At 38.5% G+C, this 23,577-nt stretch overlaps 1 protein-coding gene across 1 annotated transcript in view; it reads right to left on the reverse strand.

Annotated features, from left to right (window-relative positions):
* Window positions 1–23,577, reverse strand: part of RYR3 (ryanodine receptor 3) — a 442,959-nt gene that overhangs the window by 313,216 nt on the left and 106,166 nt on the right. The window contains exons 4-15 of the mRNA XM_089521997.1: window positions 22,430–22,504; window positions 21,441–21,519; window positions 19,144–19,256; window positions 17,131–17,230; window positions 13,801–13,894; window positions 12,420–12,494; window positions 11,809–11,965; window positions 7,944–8,108; window positions 5,143–5,264; window positions 4,593–4,761; window positions 2,894–3,029; window positions 1,226–1,321 (exon numbers count right to left, since the gene is read on the reverse strand). Coding sequence (XP_089378123.1) covers window positions 1,226–1,321; window positions 2,894–3,029; window positions 4,593–4,761; window positions 5,143–5,264; window positions 7,944–8,108; window positions 11,809–11,965; window positions 12,420–12,494; window positions 13,801–13,894; window positions 17,131–17,230; window positions 19,144–19,256; window positions 21,441–21,519; window positions 22,430–22,504 — 1,381 coding nt within the window. The remainder of the gene's footprint in view (window positions 1–1,225; window positions 1,322–2,893; window positions 3,030–4,592; window positions 4,762–5,142; window positions 5,265–7,943; window positions 8,109–11,808; window positions 11,966–12,419; window positions 12,495–13,800; window positions 13,895–17,130; window positions 17,231–19,143; window positions 19,257–21,440; window positions 21,520–22,429; window positions 22,505–23,577) is intronic.

Genomic DNA, 23,577 nt, shown 5'->3' on the forward strand with positions numbered 1-23,577 from the left:
GTATATTGGGAGGCATGGGGTGTTTTTTTTAATGCAGGTGGTAAAGCCCTTCAAAGATTTCTAGAGATCTAATGTAGCCACTAACCTCTGACCATCCCTGCCTTAATGTAATATAATTTCGTGGCATGATACTGTTAAGAAATGATCAGAATAATGCATTGAGAAGACTCAGGTAGATAGCTTTCCCTAGAAATGAAAACTGGACACTGCCAAAGAAAGACATTAAATCATCTTATTAGCATACGCAGTTTCAAAGTGAAGCAGAAAGAAGTCACATTTTCAGCCTTCTTTTGTAGCAGCAGACAACTTAATAGATGGGTCCCACTCATCAGCTACTCTATCCCATTCTTACTAACTTCATTCTTATTTGAAATGTGATTCTCCAAATCATCACTACACAGAATCTATGCAAATAGAGATACTGTTACTAGATTTGAAAACTATCTCAGAACAACATTTTAGAATTCTGACCAATGGAACTTATACTTGGCTTATAAATGTCTCAAACTAAGCAACGTTTTTCTAAATGCTGTTTGCCAATGACATATTTTATTACATAGTTTCATGTTTCTTGTTAAGCCAAGAAAGAGATACAACTCAGGCCCGGGACAGACTGTCCCAAATGGGCAGCCTGCCAGAGGCCTATTTCCCTCCGGAGGAAAGTGCAGCCGCCAAACTGTGCAGCTTCACTCCGAAGTAAAAAGAACCCAGAAAAAACAGATTCTTTTTATGGCACCGGAATGATGTTGTGAGTGCACCACTGGTGCACTCACGACGTAAGCAACGTTTGGTGCTGTGCAGATGCTGCACGGCGTTTACATCACAATGGCAGCACCCATGTACACAGGACACCACTATTAGTATACCACCACTCCATACTAGGGTTAGGGACCATGTGGTTGGTGTGCAGTCCCTAACCTTTGTATTGCCATGCCACAAAGTACCCATCTGTATCGGGCCTCAGTTACACTCAAGCAGTAAGAAATTATTTACTATTTGAAAACATAGCAACACTTGATCAGGAATGATGGATTTCACAAAAATGCATGAAATGTTCCAGGATTCTCATTGAAGCATCCAAGGCCAGGAAGAAGAAGAAGAGGAGGAGGAGGAGGAAGAGGAGGAGGAGGAGGAAGAGGAGGAGGAGATTGTTGTTCTTTGAGCCAACAAAACTAACAGCCTTATTTCAATTAATCAAATTTATATCAAATAAAAATCATCTCACCTGAAGAAGATTCTAGTCTGTCCAATTTACTAATTAGCCAATCAAGATTATTAGAAAATTGAGCACAATTATTTCTGTTACCACGGATGAGAGCAGCTGAAAAAAAGATTTGAGATAATTGCTTAATACAAACTAGAGACATTTTAGTATAATGTCAAAATAAAAGTACGTAGAGAGATCTTGTAGCACCTGTGAGACTAACTGAAAGAAAGACATCGGCAGCATGAGCTTTTGTAGACCCCTCCATTTTCATGGACTTGAAATCTGCTGCCCTCACCTGTTCACAGGCGGCAAATGGAGGGGGACAAAATGGGGCGTGCGCCAATGGGGCTTGAATATCGGCAACCGGATCCCCCATGGAAACGAAGGGGCGACTATACTTTCTCAGATGCATTCGGTTTCGTCTCTAGTAAATACATGCTGTATTCACTACCTTACCATTTATACTTGACATGATTCAACTGAATAACAAAATTGGTAATAGTCTATGTAATACTGTATCATTGATAACTGATTATCACAGTTCCAGTGGGATCCAAAAGATACTTGCACAGACTAATCATTTAATAACATTAAGCCATCATTTCCAGATCTTAGAATCATACAATTATCAAATTGTAGAGTTGGAAGAGACAACAAGGGTCATCCAGTCCAATCCTCTGCCACAACTCACAATCAAAGCCTCCAAAGAAGGAGACTCCACAACACTCTGAGGGAGTGTGTTCCACTGTCTAACAGCTCTTGCTGTCAGGAAATTCCTCCTAAGTCAGTGCTTAGTTGCAAGTTATTTGATGTAGACGACTTGCAATTACTCACCCACACCTACACACCAACAGTTTGCCAGGAACCAATACCATTTGGTTTCCATTGGCTAAAGCTGTTTCTTTTTTCCCTAGAAACATGCAGTCAGTGGCTCAGGGATTGGCACCAATCCATACCACCACTTTGAGCAGCACTACATTTGTTGATATAGAATTTTAATGAGTGGACAGTGACAGTGCTGTCAATGATAAAATAACATTTAGAAATAGGGCATAAAGTGCCTCCATTATGGTCTTGCATCTTTCTACTCTGTGTACAAGAGTCTTCACTTTTTTTGTCTCCCTTCATTCTCTATCCTGAATACACACATGAATAATTTCTTAATCTTAAAAGGAAATAAGATAGATGTTTTCAAGCCCTCATGGGCCAATATCAGTTTCATAAAAATTAATCATAGTCAAGTGATTTTCCCCTAGCCTCAAAACTGCATTATATAATAATTCTGTATTAGAATAATTGGAATGTAGAAAGTAAGTGGACTGTTTCTGGATGGAATTTGGAACAGACCAATCTATACAATTCAAGAAAGAGAAGTCAGTTCTCCATTCACCCATTTCCATCTATTTATATGATTATTTGTATGCTGTGCATATTATTGTTTCATTTTATTGCTTCTGCATCACAGTAAATAAATAAAGCAAGCTTTACATATTGGGCTGAATGAATGTTTATCCAACTGATACATAATACAGTACCTTGTACACTGCCTATATAAAAATTGAAATGAATTGGGAAAATATGTTTCAATTAAAGTTTCATTCATTTGCTGGAGTAAATTATTTATTAAGCAGAGAAATTACCACCCTACCCTGATTTAACCTTATAGGATGTAGCTGTACAACTCACCTAGCAACTTATACAGCAGATTCAGAATTTCTTTCCATGCTGTACCATTTTCTTCTCTACCAACTCCTGTAAAATGTGCTGTACTATAGTAGACATTTAACCGATCAATGCAGTTCAAAACCAGGGCCAGCATCCCCTGTAAAAGGTCATAAGTAAACAAAAATATCCTTAATGTCCATATATTTGTTCCTTCACAGTTTTAAACATTTAACCAAAATTATTATTTTAAATGCACTTTAAATGAAACATTTTAGCTTTAAAATGCTGTATATAATATGCTTCCTTCGGAAAATAATCTATTTGACTACTGTCTGGCATTGGGGTGTAATATGTGCAGAACATGAGCCTCAATTCAAATATTAATCCCAACTGGAATAGAACCACCAAACCAATTAGAACTTGCTTAAGTCTACATTAGATTCAGTGGGTCTTTGTTGTTGTGTGCCTTCAAGTTATTTCCGACTTATGGCACCCCTAAGGCAACACTATCATGTGGTTTTCTTGGCAAGATTTGCTCAGAGGAAATTTGCCATTGCCTTCCTCTGAGGCTGAGAGTGTGTGATTTACCCATGGCCATCCACAGGGTTTCATAGCCAAGCTGGGAATCAAACCCTGGCCTCTAGAGTCATAGTCCAGCACTCAAACCACTGCACCATGCTGGCTCACTCAGTGGATCTCTCTCCTCTAGTAGAATTGATTGTTGGATTTAGGTCATGATTCTTTAATCTTGCCCAGAAGGGAGGATAAGGCAAGCACCAAGTTAAGGAAGCTTTGTAGCCCTGGGGTAGGTTGGGTGAATTCAGACTGGGAGAGCTGGTCTACCAACAGTTTTAAGGCGTGATAGCTCTCTACTAGCTGAGGCCACATAAATCCTGTTCACTACTATAGAATATCTGTTGGCTCCTTCAATAATCAATACATTGTTCCTTTGTTTCATTGGCTTGACTTTGTATCTTGTGGATCTTCTGGAAGGATATGGCATGACACCAATTCCAGCTCTAATGCTACAGCACTAATCCAGATCATGGCTGCTCCTAGCTGATTTTAAGAAAAAGGTCCTGGAAGATCTGATCATTTCGTTCAGAGGCTGGTACAGAAGTTGTGCTGGAAACTGTATGGGTTCTCTGGAGGCAGTGGAACTCCCCCCCCCCGCCCCATAGTGATTTAGCCAGGCAGTGTGTGGCTGGCTGTGGGGGGGGGGGGGGCAGGCAAGCAAGGCAGCCCTGGATGCACCAAAGGGAGCAACGCCATTGCTCAGAAGCCATGTTGCATTTGCCCCTCTGTAACGCTATACATACAGTGATATATGTTGTTGTGTGCCTTCAAGTTGGTTCTGACTGACAGGGACCTTGAGGTGAACCTATCACAGGGCTTTCTTGGCAAGATTTGTTCTGAGTGGGTTTTGTCTTTGCCTTTTTCTAAGACTGATAGAATGTGACTTAAGCAAGGTCACCCAATGGATATCCATGGCCAAGCAGGGATTCGTACCCTGATTTCCACAGTCATAATCCAATGTTCAAACCACTACACTATGCTAGCTGTCACAGTAATATACAACAATTTTGATTCAGATACACAGACTTAGAGAATCAGTGGTCTAAACATGCAGAGCAAGATGGCTCAATTGAACTTGAGAGGCTCATGTGATCTATCAGATAAGGGTAGGGAACAAATAAAAGCACAAATAAGCCTTCCTAACCTCTTCCTTGAATAGATTTTGTCTGTTCTTAAGTGAACGAAGTTTATTTTGTTTATCCTCGTGTTCTAGTTCCTCTTCTGGAGGCAGAAAGTATGTAATCAAGTCTTGCAGAGTCTGAAGTACCTCTTCAATGGGCAGAGTGATGGAAGATGAAGCTCTGTTATTTCCACTAGATATTTATTGAAAGACAATTTGTTTTAAAAAATAGTCAGTACAACTTAAAAATGATTCAGCTTAAAACAGATATCTTCTTAGCTATAGAATATTTAGTGTTATCTTTTGAATTTTAATACACTGTTGAGTAGGGCATATGGATAGATTTATTAAGTTGACTTACTGTAGGAAGAATTACACTGTCATGTTGGGAAACAAAAACAAATAAGATGGAAAAAAACTGAAAAGGAGGGTTGAGGACAAATTAAGAGATAAACAGAAATCTTCATACACTGTAAATTAACAGAATTTCTTTCCAAGTTAACAAGATTAAGATCAAATCCATATATCAGAATCAAATAAACCAAATGCCATAAAGTTAGAGTGTTTACTATACCTTATAAATTGACTAAATAATTTTGTTGTATTCAGAATGATTCTAGCAGCCTGAGATTCCTCATGTTGACATCTTTGCAATGTGAGACCATCATCCATGTGTCCTTCCTGATGTAATATAACCTACAAATAATGGACAAAAAATAATGTAGAAATATTTTCCCATTCTTGTCAGTAGTGTTAAACACCTTGCCACAGGAATTTTATATTGATGTTACTTTTATATGATAGAGGTGTGATAAGAGTTTTGCTAATCTAGTTTTTAAAATGCAAAACAGTAACAACTGTCCAGAATAGTCAAATTTGTATTTGTTGCCTGAGTGATCCTGACAATCAAGTCTGGAAATCAGAAATTATTCCTTGTTTTAACATCACAGCAAACTGGTTTGATAGAACACAATCTTCTATTAAGCTGTTACCCAAGAAGGTGGGAGGACCTGAGGGCCCTACCTACAATGATGGTATCTCCTTGGTATCAGAGGGAGGATTATTAGCTCAAAAGGAGCCCTGTATGAGGTTGGGTAACTTCAGGGACCTTTCTATGTATACCAGTACTAACTACTGAGAGACTGAAGTTTGAATGAATAAAAGAGTTTTGTTTACTTGGTGCAATCTTTAAGAATAACAAAGATCTGATAGTCTTCTCATGGAAAGAACAATAGGATTCCAAAATGACTGATGAATTTAAATTTGGAGTAACAAAACATTGATAGGATCTGAGACAGCTCTTGGATGGTTAGACAGGAAAGTTGAATCAGGACACAGCCTGGGATAAGAAGAAGGTATGGTTTTAAGCTGCTCTTGTGATGGGACTCTCTTAGTCCCTACTGCAAGAGGATATGTGAAATGGCTGGGAGAGGATGATTTAGACTATATTTAGTGTTATCTAGATTGTCCACATGTCTTTTAGCCAATGTGCCATTGCCATTTGAAATTTCAAAATTTCACTGTGACTTCTTAAAACATGCCTGATGCTAGATATGAAAATGTGAACCCCATGCTAACAAATCTGGCTACATAGCAGGATCACATGCACACATGAATGTCCTCCCCCCCTTTTTAAGAACATAAAGAAAATGATATTTGAATGCAATCTGATTTTTCAATTTCTTGCAAATAGCAGCTGCAATTTCTGAAATGTTCAGTAAGACAGTGGCGGGTTACAAACCGCCATAAAGTACGCGCTCTGCACGTACTAGGGTTAGGAAGGGCCGTATTAGGGTTAGGAAGGTTCTTACCTTCCTCACGGCCCTTCCTCCCAGTACACGTGGAGCGCGTCATAAATGGCGGCACCCATCCACATGGGCGCTGCCATTTTGACGTCTTGGACGCTGTGAGTCCAGATGTGTCGCGGCGGAAGTGACACTGCGAGGGCGCGCTCCGCCCCTCATGGCACCACTTCCGCATTTCGAAAAGGAGCGCCATTTCGGCGCTCCTTTTTCGCTGCGTGAGGAAGCCTTGCGGTCTGGCAGCTGGGGCTTCTTTACGCAGTGAATGGCGGCGGCAGGAAAACGGCCCCTTGAGGGCTGTTTGTAACTCGCCTATATTATCTGAATTATAACAGAAAAACAACACAAATTTGGCTATTCTGTAGGTATTCTCTTGAACCTCCCAGAGTAGCTCCAGCAGTCCTGGAGGATGACGTCATCATCATACACTGGTTACCAGAATACATTTAGTGATGATCCTCCAAGCTCAATCCCCACCCCCACCCCCACTATCCTGCTGCCCACTACTGCCAATGGTGTGGGAGTCAGTGGGGGAAATGTATCTGGTCTCTGAGGGAATAATCCTCAAATCTATCGAAAGACTGGGAGGGGGGGATGAAAAAGGGGCTTCACAAGTATTCTGCATATCATGGTCACCTGACATTTAAGAAGCCTCTTTTGTTGGTGGTGGTGTTTTGACTCTTTGAATATTCTCTCCATCCCCATTTTGTACAAACAATCCATACTCTGGATTGAATTCATGTGTTCTTCACCAATTTTTTAAATAGCCATTTAAAAAAGAAATACATTATCATCACCACCATCATGATTATTATCTTTATTTAAACTCCCTTTCACATGAAACACATTCAAACAAATATAGAATGTTATACTGCTCCATTGTTTTGGTAATTGGGTTACATCTCAGAAGTGAAAATAAAGGGGTTTTGCCCACCTCTTTCTGACACTACTTGAAGGATATAATACCCCTGGTTAAAAAAAAAAGAGTGAGAGTTCCAAATATACAATTGAAAAAGTGACTTACATTACTGAAGGAGATGAAACTTCTGTTTGCAGAATATTTAACAAGGCTCAACTGTGCACATGCAATTTCTTAAACATTTGCAAAAAGTTCCAACAAAAAGAAGCCAATAGGTGAAAAGTGATACACAGAGGCATACTCATAAAATCAACTGAAATTAAAGGAATTAATCTTGCCTTCATCTCAATTAACTTCCAGAAAACATAATGAAAAAACACTGCATAAATAATAAAGCAAATTAGAGGCCACCTCCCCAAAGTCCATGTGTGAATGCCTCTGCATATAACAGTGGCATGGAGCATCCTGCTATTCAACAGAGTATCACTCTCTCAGCTGGGCATCTAGTGGTATAGCCTTTTGTGCATCTATGGACAGAGGCTATTCACAGCTAGAACACTGTATCAAATTAAAGGTAGTGAACCCATTCAGTGCATTTTAAAGGGAAATATTCTCTCAAAACTAATTTCACAGATAATGACATCATTAAACATTTACATATCCAGTTTGGATGTCCCTTAGAAAACAAGACATTTAAATATTTTGTTTGTTTACCTTTCTTTTCACTGGTCCTAAACGTGTTGTTTTAGCATCCTGTGCTTTGTAAGTCAGCCACAAACTACTGGCCACATGCTGTACAAAACAAACAGAATCACCGTACTTTATTTCAGGAACTCCCATGCCCTCGATATCACGTTTGTGAGTAGACTCCAGTTTTTCCTTTATGTCACAGAAAAAGAAAATGTAGAATAATATTAGTGGAATTAAGTTGGGTTGTGATTTTTGCTAAAATAATTCTAAATCAAGTAGGAAATGCACCAAGGAGGTAAAAGGTGCAAACAAAGGTTTTCAAGACATATAGAAATCTGATAGGGAACTGCCCAGGAAGATGTACCCTCTGCCAGTCCCATGCTGATTGCTTCTGCAACAAGTTGGATTTTTTAAAAACCCAATTAATACTAGCAGCAAAGTTTACCAGTGTGGACAGGTATATTTTTTGTTTTGTGAGTACATGATTTGATTTTTAAAGCAAAGGTTCTTTAATAGAACTTTGTGTCTCTTTGTCCTACAATGTACATCCAGAGAAAAAGGACAGATTACTTGCCTGTATATATGGTCTGTAAATTCACACATAGGGATTATTCTGGGTCTTCACAGAGCTGGTGAGAAACTTCTAGAGCTGAGCTACTGTAAGTGTTTTCAGTGAGAACTCTGCCCTACTCCAATATACATGTCTGGGTGGGGTGCTCTATTGACAGATCACAACAGAAAGGAAGAGCTGCTCAATATCTATTTTGCTTCAGGTTTTCTACCTGATGGACTGTGTGCTTCTATGCAGACACCTTGGCAAGGAATATGGATTGCAAATCAAGATTGATAAGGAGATACTGGTAGTTAGAAATTTCCTAGTTAATCCAAATGAGTTCAGATCTGAAGGACCAGATGAACTGCATCCCAGAGTATAGAAGAAACTTGCTAACATTCTCACAGAACCACTTGCCACTTGCTAGAAGGTCCACAAATAGACATGATTATTTGCTATTCATTGCAAGAATACTGCTGTACAGTTGCTCTTTTGGTCTATGGAATCCAGCTTCCTCCTCCTTTGTTCAGCAAAAGTTTTCCTTTTCTTTTTCTATGGGGCTTCCATAGTGATAGAATTTTTGGTTGGACAACTGAACAAGCACAACACTCCTCCAAGAACATGTAGAAAGTTTTAGTGTTCCAAGGGATCAATGCAATGGGAAGTGACATTTTCCATAATTTCCCAGCAAAATCAACCAGAGAATACATATTGTGGCTGAAAGTTTAGACTTGTACTCTTCTGTCAACCAAGTCCATACTGGTGGGATTAGGGTTTAAATATTTAATTCTAGAGATCTTGCCACTCAAAGTACCTGGTCTGCATAGGACTATATATCCTCAGTGGCATACGGTTTTGATGCATGGTGCGGGTGGGGGAAAAAGAGTAGTTGAAAAGAATATGGAGATGGCAGTGATTCATAATCTTCTTCTTCTGAGTCAGATCTTTATTGACAGAAGAGTTTTATTTGGCTGAAAGTCCTGAAAATCATAATTCAGCCTTTACAACTGGACTTGTGGAGGTCAAAGATACCTAAGGTCATTAGAAGGGTCGAATACGCCAACTCTGCACAAGTGCAGAACAACCCATATGTGTGAATCACAAAAACCATGAAAACAAAGCATCATATGTAAGCCCTGCTTAAATTAAGGAGACACAAGCACTTCCTATGACTGAAAAACAAACCCATGCCTACTTTGTTGGATAGCACCTAAAGTTGTGGTTAAGAAAAAAAAGGGGGGATTAAATTATCTTTAAAATAAAACATAATACAAAAGAAGTAAATTTAATAAATGTCACCTCAATTATGTTAATTTCTCTTTTTTACTTCAGTGGATTATAGCTGTCACAATTCACTGTCAATTTAAGTCTAAATAGATACATTGTCAAATTAAACAAAATGAAATTGAGTTTTAGTTTCCTCTTTGGGGATGTCAAGACCACACGGAAATTAAATCATATCAAGCTGATGGAGAATGCACCGTAAAATTAAATGTATTTGTAATGAAAGTTAACAATGAAAAGAAACATATCATAGAATCATAGAATCGTAGAGTTGGAAGAGACCACAAGGGCCATCCAGTCCAACCCCCTGCCATGCAGGAACTCTCAATCAAAGCATCCCTGTACATACGCACAGATTTAAAACGTCTGTCTCAAATAAAGCAAAATTAACTAGTAAAAGAATAACCCATGTATTCAGCATAGAATGCCAATATATCAGTTTTTCACTGTAGTTCAGCAAACACATTTTAAATCCCTTTTAAAAAGCAGAGGTCGTGATGGAAGAAAGTTCTTAACAGAATCAGACAGCTGAATAGATGGAAAGTGTGCTTTTATAATATATGTAACTTTTAAGCTGGACTGGTGTAAGGGTGTAAAATAGAAAAGGTATGATTATTTATCACAAATGCCATGTCACTTCTATCCAGAAAACAGAATAACAAAGAGAAGAAACATCAGTATGCATAATTAGTACCGAAGCTGAGACGTAAGGATATACGTCTACGTGACAGGGCAAGTGAACTAACCAGATAGATGTGCATCTCCTTGTACATGGCCATTAGTAGTTGTGTACAATGTGTTATGAATGTCTAGAACTATCCAATATGAAAAGAAGAAGATGACATTATAATTGGACAGAGTCAGTCAAGAAAGTCACAGCCCCCAAGTTTGCAAGACTGTAGCAGGGTTGCTAATAACATAGGAGTTTATCACACAGGGGAGAAAGCGTCATGCTCCCAATTTTTTTCTGTTACCATTGCGGGTTTGCACAATTGGGCAATAGCAATGAAACAATAATGGGAGATGATCACACTTAAACCAAAAATGATGCAGTTCCACTTTAATTACAGAAGAATAGTGCTTTTAGTGTACATACCTGAAGAGTTTTGGTCCCATTTTCATAGTCTCTGCACAGGTGCAGAAGAAATATCCTGGCGGTTCAGGAAGTAATATTGCTGAATAGCAAGCTGGGAATGAAACCACACTTGCAGAAATGCGCAATTGTGCAATCGCAGTGCTTTGTAAGTACACACCTGTGTCAATAACATTTAGATTGCGCTTTTGAGATGTTATTAATGATTTAAATCATTAATACAATGTGACGGGAACATAACACTTTGATAACCTGTGGACAATGCGATCATCCTGACGTTGTGTGGTCATCACAATGGTAACAGAAAAAAAACACAGGAGCATAACACTTTCTCCCCCGTGTGATAAACTCCATAGTGTTTGGGGGGGTTTCTCATTCATACGGTTGCCATAACTCAAACCTGAAATGATGGCAGTTAACAATAAGAACTATGGAAGCCTATTAGTAATATTTTGCAGTTCAGTTTTTTTGTCAGCTTTTATCACTGATGGCCAAAATCAAACTGTTAATCCCAGATAGCGTAGAACTACTGAATGAATGGACAGGCAACACTTTTGTACGCTTCATTGATTTAGCAGGTTACTCTAATTAAGACTAACAATTGCATTTAGGTCACTATTTTTTTGCAAGGAAACAAGTTTTGAAAAACTGAGCGACTGTGAACAAATCCACACTGGGCAAATCCAGTGTGGCAGAATATCTCTCTCCAAATGTTCATCAGCTACTACCATACTGTAGTAGTAGTATGGGGATCAAATTTTAAATAGTAAAAAGAGAAAGCAGATGAGAAATACTGAATACTCTCCTTGGACACACATTCTGTTTCCTAACATCATCTCACCCCTGAGAATTTTGACAACTGGAATTTATTTCTTTATGAAGTACCTATTTGATAAAAGTATATTTACACAAGGTATTTTCATATTTTTGTTCAGATTTGATATACAAAAATAACTTACCTTTGATGCTCTAAAACAAAATGAAGTTGATTTTGTGTCAGCTTTTTCTCTGTCTAACAAGACAAGACCCAGTTCTTCAGTCAGAGCCAAAAATTGTCCTGTTGTAATGTGTCGAAGACGAAAGGGCTGTCCCCAACGTATGTTACTTCCACTCCAGCTTAAATTGATTGGAAATGTTAAGAATTCGGTTCATATAGGCAAACTGAGAACATTTATACTATGATCAAAATTAATCACCTTTAGGATCTACTGATTGCTATAAAAGAGAACTAAGTAAATAAAATGAGGGGGGAAATGTTGAACTCATCAGGCTCAGTCTTCAACAACCAATTTCAACAATGCCTTTGTACAATTACATGTTAATTGAAAAATACATGTTTTCTTATATGCCTGAAGAGCTTCTTCCTCCATTTTTGTTACAATCAGTACTCTCCCACTCTATTCCTTCTTGGATCATCTGGATATTTATCTCCTTTTAGCCTTGTAGTGTTACTTATTTTATTTATTATTAAATATTTTTCTTCCTGAATGGAAAGAAAGTGTTTAGCCTTCTGTTCCAAAACTCGGAACTAACAGCAAATGTTCTGTTCCAAAAACAAAGCTCAAAATACCTTATTCGAAGTGGTTCTACTCTCCACAGTGATCTGGCACGGACACCTGCTCCTCCTGATTCATAAAATAGCCTCCTGTAAATATTTTTATGAATAAAAATAATATTTTACAAATAGTTTCACTGCTATGTAAATCAGAACTCTGACTCCAGCAAAATCAGTGTGTAACATTACAGTGAATGAATTTCAACAAGAAAAAGGTGCTATATCTTGGCCAGAAAATAAAAAATCATAAAATAGCTTCCTGTAAAAGAGCAAAAAACACAGGATGGGTGACACCTAGCAGTACATGTACCTGGACATACACCAAGCAGTACATGTGAAAAGGATCTAGGGGTCTTTGTAAATCACAAAGTAAACATAAGTCAACAGTGTGATGCAGGGGCCAAAAAAGTAGTATCATAATAATACACAGCACTATACATCCTAAACGTACATACTGCCTAAGATTATACACTAAAATGTACAGTTAGTGGGGGTAAATCCTATGTGAAGCAAGCAGAGAACAGCAGAACTTCTACATTTTATTCAGTTACCTCTAAACTGTTAATGGCTGTTAAAATTTTCAAGCAACAGGGCACTCTATTGACATGTGGATCTTGATAGTTGTTCAATTATCCTTCACCAACCCTAGTATAGGCACAGTACAGAGTGCGAAAAAGAGTGCTGGAGAGATGCCTCTCTTTGCTTCGCAACAGTGCCACAACAACCAAATTGCATGACGCTGCTGTGCAGCAAGAAAGGAGCGCATGGAAGTGGCTCCTTTTTGGCAGCACACTAGCGCCATGCCAAAGCACCAGCTACGCTGAGATGATGTGCCAGCAGCGCAGCCCCATTTGGATGCTGTGCTGCTTGCACATCATCGCTGCATGCCCCATCTGGATGGTGCCATGCAGCTGCGGCACGCCCATGACATGCTAGGGTTGCAGGGCGTGTGCATGCCCCACCCCTGAGCAACCCTAGCACGTCATCGGCGCGCTGCAAAGGGCCTGTCTGTACATCAGCCTTAATAACTCCCAAAGACTCCTAGAAAAAGCTATAAAATTTACTCTTGAGTAAATAAAAGTTTACTTGTCTGAAAAAATATCTGAGACATTTTCATATTCCTTAATGCAAGTTATTGTTGGGCAACTGTATTGCACTATGATTTATGTGGGCTCTACATATGTCAGTGACAAATTTCTTTTCTTTCACATCCATCTTGAACTGCAGAGCAATTATGATGAGAGCATGAACCACTGTTTCTGTTTCTGTGCTGTGCAAAAAGTTTGGCATCTTGAAGTGTTACTGCATGCAGTTTCTCTCCATGTCTTTAAATGAAGGAATTCCATAACTGCATAACTAAAAATGGGAACAAATTATACAACGTATCATAACTTACTTATGTGATGAATCATTGTGTTCTGTCGATGGAATTGTCAAACACTCGTCATGGCCATGAAATAAACGTAATACATGACCACCAAGTAGATATCCTGGAAAAGAAGTTTTATCCCCGTTAATTTTGAATTTTTTAAACAAATAATTATCTGGGAATTTAAACAACTGAAAGCTGCTGTGTTTATCTAAATATATAACTAGTAGCTCAAACCTCCCCCTGGCTATAAGCATACAATAATGATGTAAGCAAGATGTCATCATAAACAATCATTTATGCTGAACCAGCATAAACAATCATCACCATGCCATAAATCATCATTTAAGAGAATGGCCCAAAGTTCAAGTGCTGCCTGCCGTCAGAAGGTTTTGCTTCTGTTTTTTTCTTTGTTATAATCTGATTTATTGCAATTAATCTTAATTGTGCTCAGTTTGTAATATTATGAAATGAGGGTTATTTTTCCCAAACAGGCCACAGTTAAGAGTAAGTAAAATTTATAGTTTACACATTAATTTGTGTAATGTGTAACACTAAACTTGGAGGGTGGGCGGTGGAAGCTTCTGGTCTTCTTTTTATGTCTGTACTAGAAAAGATGCGAAGAGGAGGGTGCGACTGAGAGCTCCCTGCAGATAATTCTTTTTACTATAATCACTATAAGTCATAGTTTATGATGTCTAAATACAGCTATTCTCTCTTAACTTCAAGCTTGTGTCCAGCCTACAGCACTAATGCATACTTACTATATGGAGCTGTTGTAAGGATTACTGACATAATGTACACTACATATTAGGATTACTGACATAAGGTACTCTACATTGCTATTTAAGTGCTAAGTATGGTGATCATGACAACAATGACAATGATGATAATGTGAACATCAAACTCATAGAACAGATGGTGACTAAACAGGAATGAGATCTTGGGGCTGTGGTGTATAGCTTAATGAATTACTGAAGCAGTGTTCTGCAACTGTGAAAATAACAAATTCCACTTCAGGGACTATTAGGAAAGGAATTAAAATTGAACCTGCCAGTACTGTAACAACCCTTATACAAGTTCAGACATATTTGGAACACTAATGTATAGTTCTCATCATTCCATCTCAAAAAGGATCTCATAGATATTGCTAGAAAAGATACAAAAAAGAGCAATTAAAAGCCTTACAGGGAATGGCTACATCATTTGTTGAGTCAGGGGTGACTGTTGAAAAGAGGTAGATTTGTATTCTTGAAATAGAACCAGTCGAATGAAATTTATCAACAAGAAATTTGTGATAAAGAAAAAAAGTCACATAATGTTCTTCACATTTTCCAAAGACAGGCTGTTCTAAAATATTCTATTTTGCCTTGCCGTGCTCCTATCTTCCTGCCTATAGTTCTATAATAAAAAGAAACTGGTGTGTTATTCTTTGAACCTTTAGCCTGAACGGTGTGACTGATGCCTTGTTAAACCTCTGTACTATTCATAATTAGAACACTATTGAAGCTCTGTTGCCGAACAATGATACCGCCTGTGAAACTTTCCTTCATTTCCTTCCCCTTTCATTATTCCTCTCAGTTTGCATTCACTGATTTTGAAAGTGCTACTTAAATGTCACATGTTGACATGTAAAGTGCAAAAGCCATTTTCTACCACCCACACATCTTGCTACTGCTCAGTAAGTTGTTCCACCAAAAATATATGCTACAGACATAAAAAATAGTTCAGAGAAGGGGCTTTGAAGTGTGGGGTACAGAAATGGAACATTATCATGTACATAGTGCATAGTTTCATTAGCAGAGCTTGGTAGTAACAAGTTCAGTTAACATAGTTACTTTCTACTAGTTAATATTGGGAGCAACAAAGGTATATCAACCTTTCAAAAGCAATGTAATGGGGTCAAACAGACCAGCAGGTTGGATCCCCAATCACCCCCTGATCAGTGTGGGATTATGGCGACTGGACGCTATGGTCCCAAAGCTGACTGCTGTTGTGGTCCAGAATGGACTGCTGGCAAGGAGCAGTTTTCTCTCACTGCCAGCTTTGGGCTGCATTAGCTGGCCTCAGCCCACCTTCTGGCTGATCCAGGCCATGCATCATTTGCACACCTTGCCCCTGAATCAGCCAAAGGTGACACTTTTTACCCGTCTGTTTAGGGCCTAATGAATACAACCAAAATTATTTTATTGGTGTAATAAGTAAGTGCTCTTAGTTAAATATTACTTTTTAAATAGCATTTTAGAAGTAATTTTATAGGATCCTCACCATTTTCTTGTGGATAGAAAGGTTTTGTTCTCTCAAAAAAGTAACAGAAAGCAATAGAAAATTAATTATCCCTGCTACAAGTAATACATATTATCTTTCAGCACTGTAATACTGTAAAAAGTAACAGGAATTGGTTACTTTTAAATATAAACTTTCCAAGCTCTAGATACCAAGCACCTCAATACAAAGTACTCTGAAAGCATTCCTGACTTTTTTCTTTCAGGAGAGCACTCTGACATGATGGCAGTGCAATGGGACTCTACCACCCAAAAATCCAAGGTCTCAAAGAGTATGCAGAATGAAACTATGGTCCAAAACGCACAGCAGAAATAATCCAGTTTGAGACCACTTTAACTGCCCTGTCCAATTGCTAGGAAATTTTGGGAACTGTAGTTCTGTGAGAGGTCTAGCCTTCTCTGTCACAAAGCTCTGGTGTCATAATATACTACAGTTCCCAGGATTCCTAGCAGTGAGCCAGGGCAGTTAAAGTGGTCTCAAACTGGATTATTTCTGCGGTGTATTTTGGACCTATGTTTGAAACAAGAATCTGATCTGAAAAGCCAAAGGAATTCCAGAATTTATATAGCTAGGACGTGTCACTCTCATACATAAACAAGGATGCAGGGGGAATATATCTTCCTGATTCATTTGCGAGTGGGAGATAGGAGAGATATCTCTTCTTCTGCTTTCCTCTCCCAAAACCATTCTGATGAACAGCTGAAAAGATTACCACTGGCTCAGCCAAATGTTATTTTGGACTGGAGAGGGACCTTGTAGCAACTTTGAGACTAAGCATACAACTCCCATTCTTGTCATGATCACACTAATGAAAGGAAGTGTTTACATACCAGTTTGGGAACACTGTCTATTGCACATCTCTTCCATAGTGCAACTGGGCTGTTGCTAGTCCCACATATTCTCCTTTGCCCTCATCCTTAACCCAATTTTCCTGCCCTATGTCCTATCTAGCATGCCTTTGGGGGAGGGAGGGTGTGTGTGTGTGTGTTTGTGTGTGTGTGTGTGTGTGTGTTTTCTAGTGCAAATCTGGGGTCTAGTTTTAACTAGGGTTATAGTCATAATTTAACAAACCTTCTTCAACGCTACTTCCTGAACAAGTGGGATGCACATTCCACAGAGTTTGCATAAAGGAGGCATCCACTTGAATGTTTCCATATGCTACAGACAGATGCTGGAAAATAGAAACAAATTCAGCCAGAACAAAATGAAATATTAATACACCTTAATTTCTCAAAAGAAGTACAAACAGGTTTGCCACAAATTAGTTTTATAAATAAAATCAATCCCATTAAATCTGTTTTAGGATAAGACCTGCATCTCTGTGTAAACAGCACCACACTTCAGTTGTTTCTCAAGCTAAGGCTCATGGTCCATGCCCTAGTGATCTCATGACTTGATTACTGTAACGTCCTCCTGGCTGGGCTTCCTCTTTCTCATCTCCGTCCTTTAATCTCTGTTCAGCATTCAGCTGCACGCATTATCACTTCCACCCACCGCTCTGACCACATCTCTCCTGTGTTGGCATCCATTCACTGGCTCCCCCTCCCTTTCCGCATTCAGTGTAAGCTCCTGCTGTCCACGTTTAAAGCCCTCCATGGACTGGCCCCTCCTTACTTATCAGACCTTCTTTCTCCTCACTTTCCCACCAGGGCCCTCCGTTCTAGTAGTCAAGGTCTGCTGTCTCAGCCCAGGATTTCCTCTGCCCCATCCCGGATTCGCCCCTTTTCACTTGCTGCCCCTCACTCCTGGAACCTTCTTCCCCCACAAGCAAGAGCCATCACTTCTTTAACCAGCTTCAAAACGGAGTTGAAAACCATCCTGTTCAGAGAAGCCTTCCCAGGCTTTGCATAATTGTCGCTTACTATTTGATGTTCTTTTGGTGCCTGTTTATCGAACCATTTCCTGTATTGCTATGTACTGTATATGTATTATCCTACTTGAGAGTATGTATTTTCCCTGGAAGAAGATTAACTATCCATTATGAAGCCAAGCCCTCCCTCCAGTCCATCTGCCTTGGTCCAGGCCCCGGAGGTAGAGAGGAACTGCTGGACCTCATCCCCTTTCCCTCCACCACTCCCTTCTCCTTCTGTGTCATGTCTTTTTAGATTGTAAGCCCGAGGGCAGGGAACCGTCTAATTAAAAATATTGTATGTACAGCGCTGTGTAAATTTACAGCGCTTCATAAATAAAGGTTAATAATAATAATAATAATAATAATAATAATAATAAAAGAGATACAAATCTTGCCACAATTCTCCTAAAAGGCAGTGTTATTAGAGCCTTGTCCTTTCTTAAATTATTTTAAGTATCTACTAATTCCTTTATGGATTTCTGTCGGCAGGAGTTTAGCTGCTTTGTTATCTCACCTCATATTCATCCAACCCAAACTGCCAATGATTCTTCCCTTATAATTTATTGGGGGAGGAAGATCCCCAATATGAATGCACCACCAGCATGTTATTGGCCATCCTAATTCTACCACCAAATTTTGGCAGCATAAATCTAGTTGCTAGAATAGGCGATCACAATAGACCCACTCAATCAACTGCTACATTGTGAATCAGCAGCTCATTTATGAGTCTACACTTATGCAAATCCCTTTATTTCATTGCAGCTGTTCTGATTAAGACTATCAACAGGATTTATACCAGTGGTATGAGAACACACTTTAATTTCCTTTTAAAAGAAGGTTCACAGAGAGCACATTCCTTGTTTTAAAACAAAAGCATGGACCCTCCTAATTTAGAACTCCCTGTTTCCCCTCTTTCCCCAAAAGAAAATGAAGGTTATTTTGCTGGCTTCATAGCCTAGTTTGTGCACTAGTAAATTTAGCAGTAAGGTACAGCCCTCAGCCACACAGATATTGTCCACTCCTGTACTGGGAGATGAATAGGATATTTTACAATTTCTATTTTATTCCAGTAAGAAGAATCTGATCACAGTTCTATGAGAAGACAAGAAAAATGCACAAGAAACATGCAGTTTATAACCGGGGAGAGGGGGAATAAAAGTAGAACTAGCATTGGGTAACATCTTCATGTGAGAATACATTAAAACTATAATGGGGATTGCTTTGACCCTTACCAGGTATCTTTCAGAGGATACGCTAACCAGGATAAGATCATCTCCAATCCGCACCTTTTCTCCTTCGGACCTTTGTTTAGAAGCAGGATGTATGGTCCACCAGCATGCTTCACCTACAGTATGCATACATTAGTCCTAACATTTACAACAAACAACAAACATTTCTCGGATCTCTTTATAAAAGCAATCATAGCATGATTACAACACCAAAACCAAATTCTGCTTCATATTGGAAATATTTTTCATTATGTTCACAAACTACTTCACTTCTACCATATTTCCTTTTTCTATGTTGAATTTATTTTGGAAAATACAATTACCCTGAAAGCAAAAAAGCCAGCCAATATTTTCCTTTTCTCATCAGGTACACTTGCACTTTACTATCACAATTGCTTATTATTATTATTATTATTATTATTATTATTATTATTATTATTATTTTAATATTTTAGCCACTTTATATAAAAGCTCAAAAATATGGATGACTGCTAGGAATGGCAAGAATATGCAAAAATATTTGGGAAATTGTTTTAAAATGTGTTTCTCAAGTGTTGAAAAACCTTTTTAAGAATAATTCTAGACTGAGAAGAAAGATACTTTTCTCATGTCTGCTTGTCTGCTGCTGGTGGTGGTCTGCCTGTTTCCACCTGTTACCTTCCTGCAAGGTGGGGGTTACCCCTTTGTGCAAGGTGCTTTTGAGACAGAGTAAGGGTCAAGACCAGTCCCTTTGGTTGGGTTAAGAATTATAATCATGGTCTTTAAAATATTCTGCCTGTTAGTGATAAAAACAAAGCAAAGATGAATGATGTATGTGTGGGAATTGATCCAGGGAGCAGCTATTACCGCAGTAACAGACAGAGGGAGATATGGAGTGGGGAGAAAATGGAGATTATCACATGCCAAATATGTGCTAGGATAGACATGGGTTGTCACCATAGGATCTTATTACACTGTCCCATATAATAATAATAATAATTAATAATAATTTGTTTTATTTATATACCGCTATTCCAAAGATCATAGCGGTGAACAGCAAGTAAGCTAATTAGCAAGTAAGCTAATTTGCCCCCAACAGTCTGGGTATTCATTTTAGCGACCTCGGAAGGATGCAAGCCTGAGTCGAGCTTGGGCCCTTTTGCTGGTCTTGAACTCGCAACCTTGTGTTTTTGAGTGAATGGCTGCAGTACAGGCATTTAACCACTGCGCCACCAGGGCTCCCTTATCCAAGTAGTAGACAGCCCATATACAATCCAGGCTTCTCTGGTAGCTTATCAACTACCAAATCACAAGGAAATGATGGAAATGATGGGTAAACATCAGTAGTGTGTGAGCACTAAAAGCAGCTCCTCCACATGTGGCTCTAAACAATCTTCATGACTGATAGCTGCTATATGTGTAGGTTTCCCTTTATATAGCTGCTCTGTTTAGTGATCCTGGATGAACCAGATACATCTTTGCCTTTGAAAATGTCTGACAGTGGGTCACTGAAATAAATGTATATCCTACTAGAACTGAACAATTGGATTTAGGACTGAATACCACATATGGCTACATTATTTTTACTGCATGGGAGTGACAAATATTTTTAAAAGTGATAATTATACTTTCATGCACAGTAGGCTTTTGTTTTCTTTAACACTCTCTCTGCATGCAGCAATACTTAATGAAAGTGATATTTTGTCTATATGGGTAAAGGGAAGCTGAAAGCTTTCTTCTATAAATAATATTCATGCTCATCTAATTATATTTGTTCACAAGTACAATTCATATTTTTGTTGCTGAAATTATTCTGTATTATTGATAATAAAAATAATAATCAGTGGTGGTTTGTGGTTTCCCTAACAGTAGAATGGTAAAGTCACTCTGGGTTTTTGTCCCTATTTCAAAGGAGTTACCCAAGGCACTCAAGTATCTAAGAGAAAATTCATATCCCCACTGAAATGGAAACCACCACTATTGAAATAAATGAGACTCATTGGTCATGTGCCAGAGGGAAAGTATACCCAACCATACTGAATGCAGCCCACTAAACCTGTTTTATATCCTGCCAGGGGCTAAAGAAAGATCATGTTTTTGCAGTTTGCAGTTCCAGGTAACTGCTACAGCATCACCATGAAGTAATTGTATATAGATTTAATTTTTAAAAATTAATTTTTACAAATCAACTTTACTCCCAGTTGGGCACTAAAGTAGGAGATAACTACAAATGAAATATAGTAATAGTAGTAATACCAACAAGAACAATACAGTAACAGATTTTGCAGGCCTGCTGTAAATTAATCTCAGATTATACATACCTGCTGCATTTTCCTGTAGTCCCACATCAAATGCAAGTTTATCCGTCTGAGATCTTGATGTCGTCAAACAAGTCAAGTACTGAAAAACAAGACAGCTATTAGAAACACTGAAATAAATAAATTTAAATATGTCATAATGTAATATTGTATCTAAATCCAGATAATTTGTGATTTTAAGATAGACCATGAGGAAAACATAATCATATCTTCCATATCTGCTTGCAGGATCACATTCCTTCCTTGATTGATTTAACAACAGATTTGAGCCTGAGACATTTCTATTAATTCACTTATTTTGAAACCCTAGGCACATTTTGGGGTGAGAAGAATCTGTGAACTAAATGCATAAAAACAATACCAAAACTACAAATTTAATGTAACAGCATTCTCTAGGAACAGGTTGTCAGAAGTGAATGATGCCTACAAATACTATATAGCAACACTGTGTTATATAGTTGCTGTGAAACCATAAAATATTGAATGTGACCCTGAATATTCAGTATAATATCAAGCCTGACTTTGGCACCTCTGGATGACATTTTACTAGGAACAGGAGAGAAGAGGAATCTAATTATTTAATTCCAGGAAGAAGAAACTAGGCAAATAATCTCTGAGTACTCCTTGCTTTAAAAAAAAACCTATAAAATTTATGGGGTCACCATAAACTGACACACACACACACACTCCTCCAGAATTACACTTCCATGGTACCATATCTGGCAAAGCTAATTTGAGATGGGGGGGGGGAGGTAATGAAATATTCACACAACGATAAGGAAGGGAAGAGGGTCACTTAAGTAATTTTCTAGCTTAGGAATCTAAACACAAAGAAATAGTATGACTGAAGCAGGCAAGGCTATGTGAGAGAAGGAACCTTTTGCCCAACCTTTTTTGTTCATCCTGCCTAGCATACCACATGCAGTACCTGACCCTCTCTTTCAATCGCTACAGGGACAAGTGCATGGTTAACAATAAATAAAATTGCTTACCATTTCACTGAATGAATGACGAAGCAGTATAGCATGACCATACAGTAGTGTTCTATGACCGCCACCTTGTGCTGCCTGTAGAAAAGGTGATGGAAATCTTACTGCTTACAAGGACTAGAACAAACAAAATGTGATTACCTTAATAACTAAAAATAATGCATACTTTGTATGCAACTATTAAAACAGGCTTAAACTCATGTTTAAGGGAACTCGCAGTGGCACCCAAATACTCATATTTTCAAATATTTACTGTAAAGAATGACCAATGCTTACACAGTAGCATCAATATCTGGCCATGAGCCTGTTTCACAACTCAAATTAAGGCAAAGCCCTGCAATTTCAACTAATAAGGGACTAATCTAGGAGAAGGAAAAACAGGCACTATACTCGTGAAAGAATACAACACTGCAATTTAAGAACAATATAAAGGCATTAAAAAGTATAAACATAAACTTTAAAAAATGACTAAAAATTTTTAAAAGTTAAAACAATTATGCATTTTAAAAGTAACATGTATTTTAAAATTGTATACAAACCTTACTCTGACTTGTACAGTATTTAAAAGCCCATGCAGATTGACTATTAGAAACAATACAGCATAATGTTTCCTGACCTCTAAAGAAGGAAATTGCTGCACTGCCATTTCCCATCCTTTCCTCCCAAGCTAGGTGTAGGATGTAAACTTTAATACACGGATTTTAGCATACGCCTCCATGCCTAGGCAAGAGGCATGTCATACCTGATCATGGCATCCCGTACCTGATCCAGACTTCTCCTACACTTTTTTAAGAACAGGATTTCCCCATTCTTTGCAAGGTGTGAGAGAAAGCCGGATTGGGTATGGGATGCCATGATCAGATACAGGATGTCTCTTGCCTGGGCATGAAGCTGTGCAATAAAATCCATGTATTAAAGGTTACATCCCATGCCTAGCTCAGGAGGAAAGGACAGGAAAGGGTAGTGAGAAAATCTCCCTGACTGAAGAATTGTCAGTACTAGAGGCATGAAAGGAGAGAGGGCCTGACATTCAAACTGCAGAGAGATACCATAGTCAGTAGCTTTATAGGGCAATCCCAAGGCAGCAACAATGCTAATCTGAGCCCAGTCAAGTCAGTGTCTGTCTAGGACACTGCCATGAAATGCCATTC

This window comes from Sceloporus occidentalis, unplaced genomic scaffold (genome assembly GCF_023333645.1).
Source record: "Sceloporus occidentalis isolate IW3139 unplaced genomic scaffold, rSceOcc1.0.p SCAF_4, whole genome shotgun sequence".
NCBI lineage: Eukaryota > Metazoa > Chordata > Lepidosauria > Squamata > Phrynosomatidae > Sceloporus > Sceloporus occidentalis.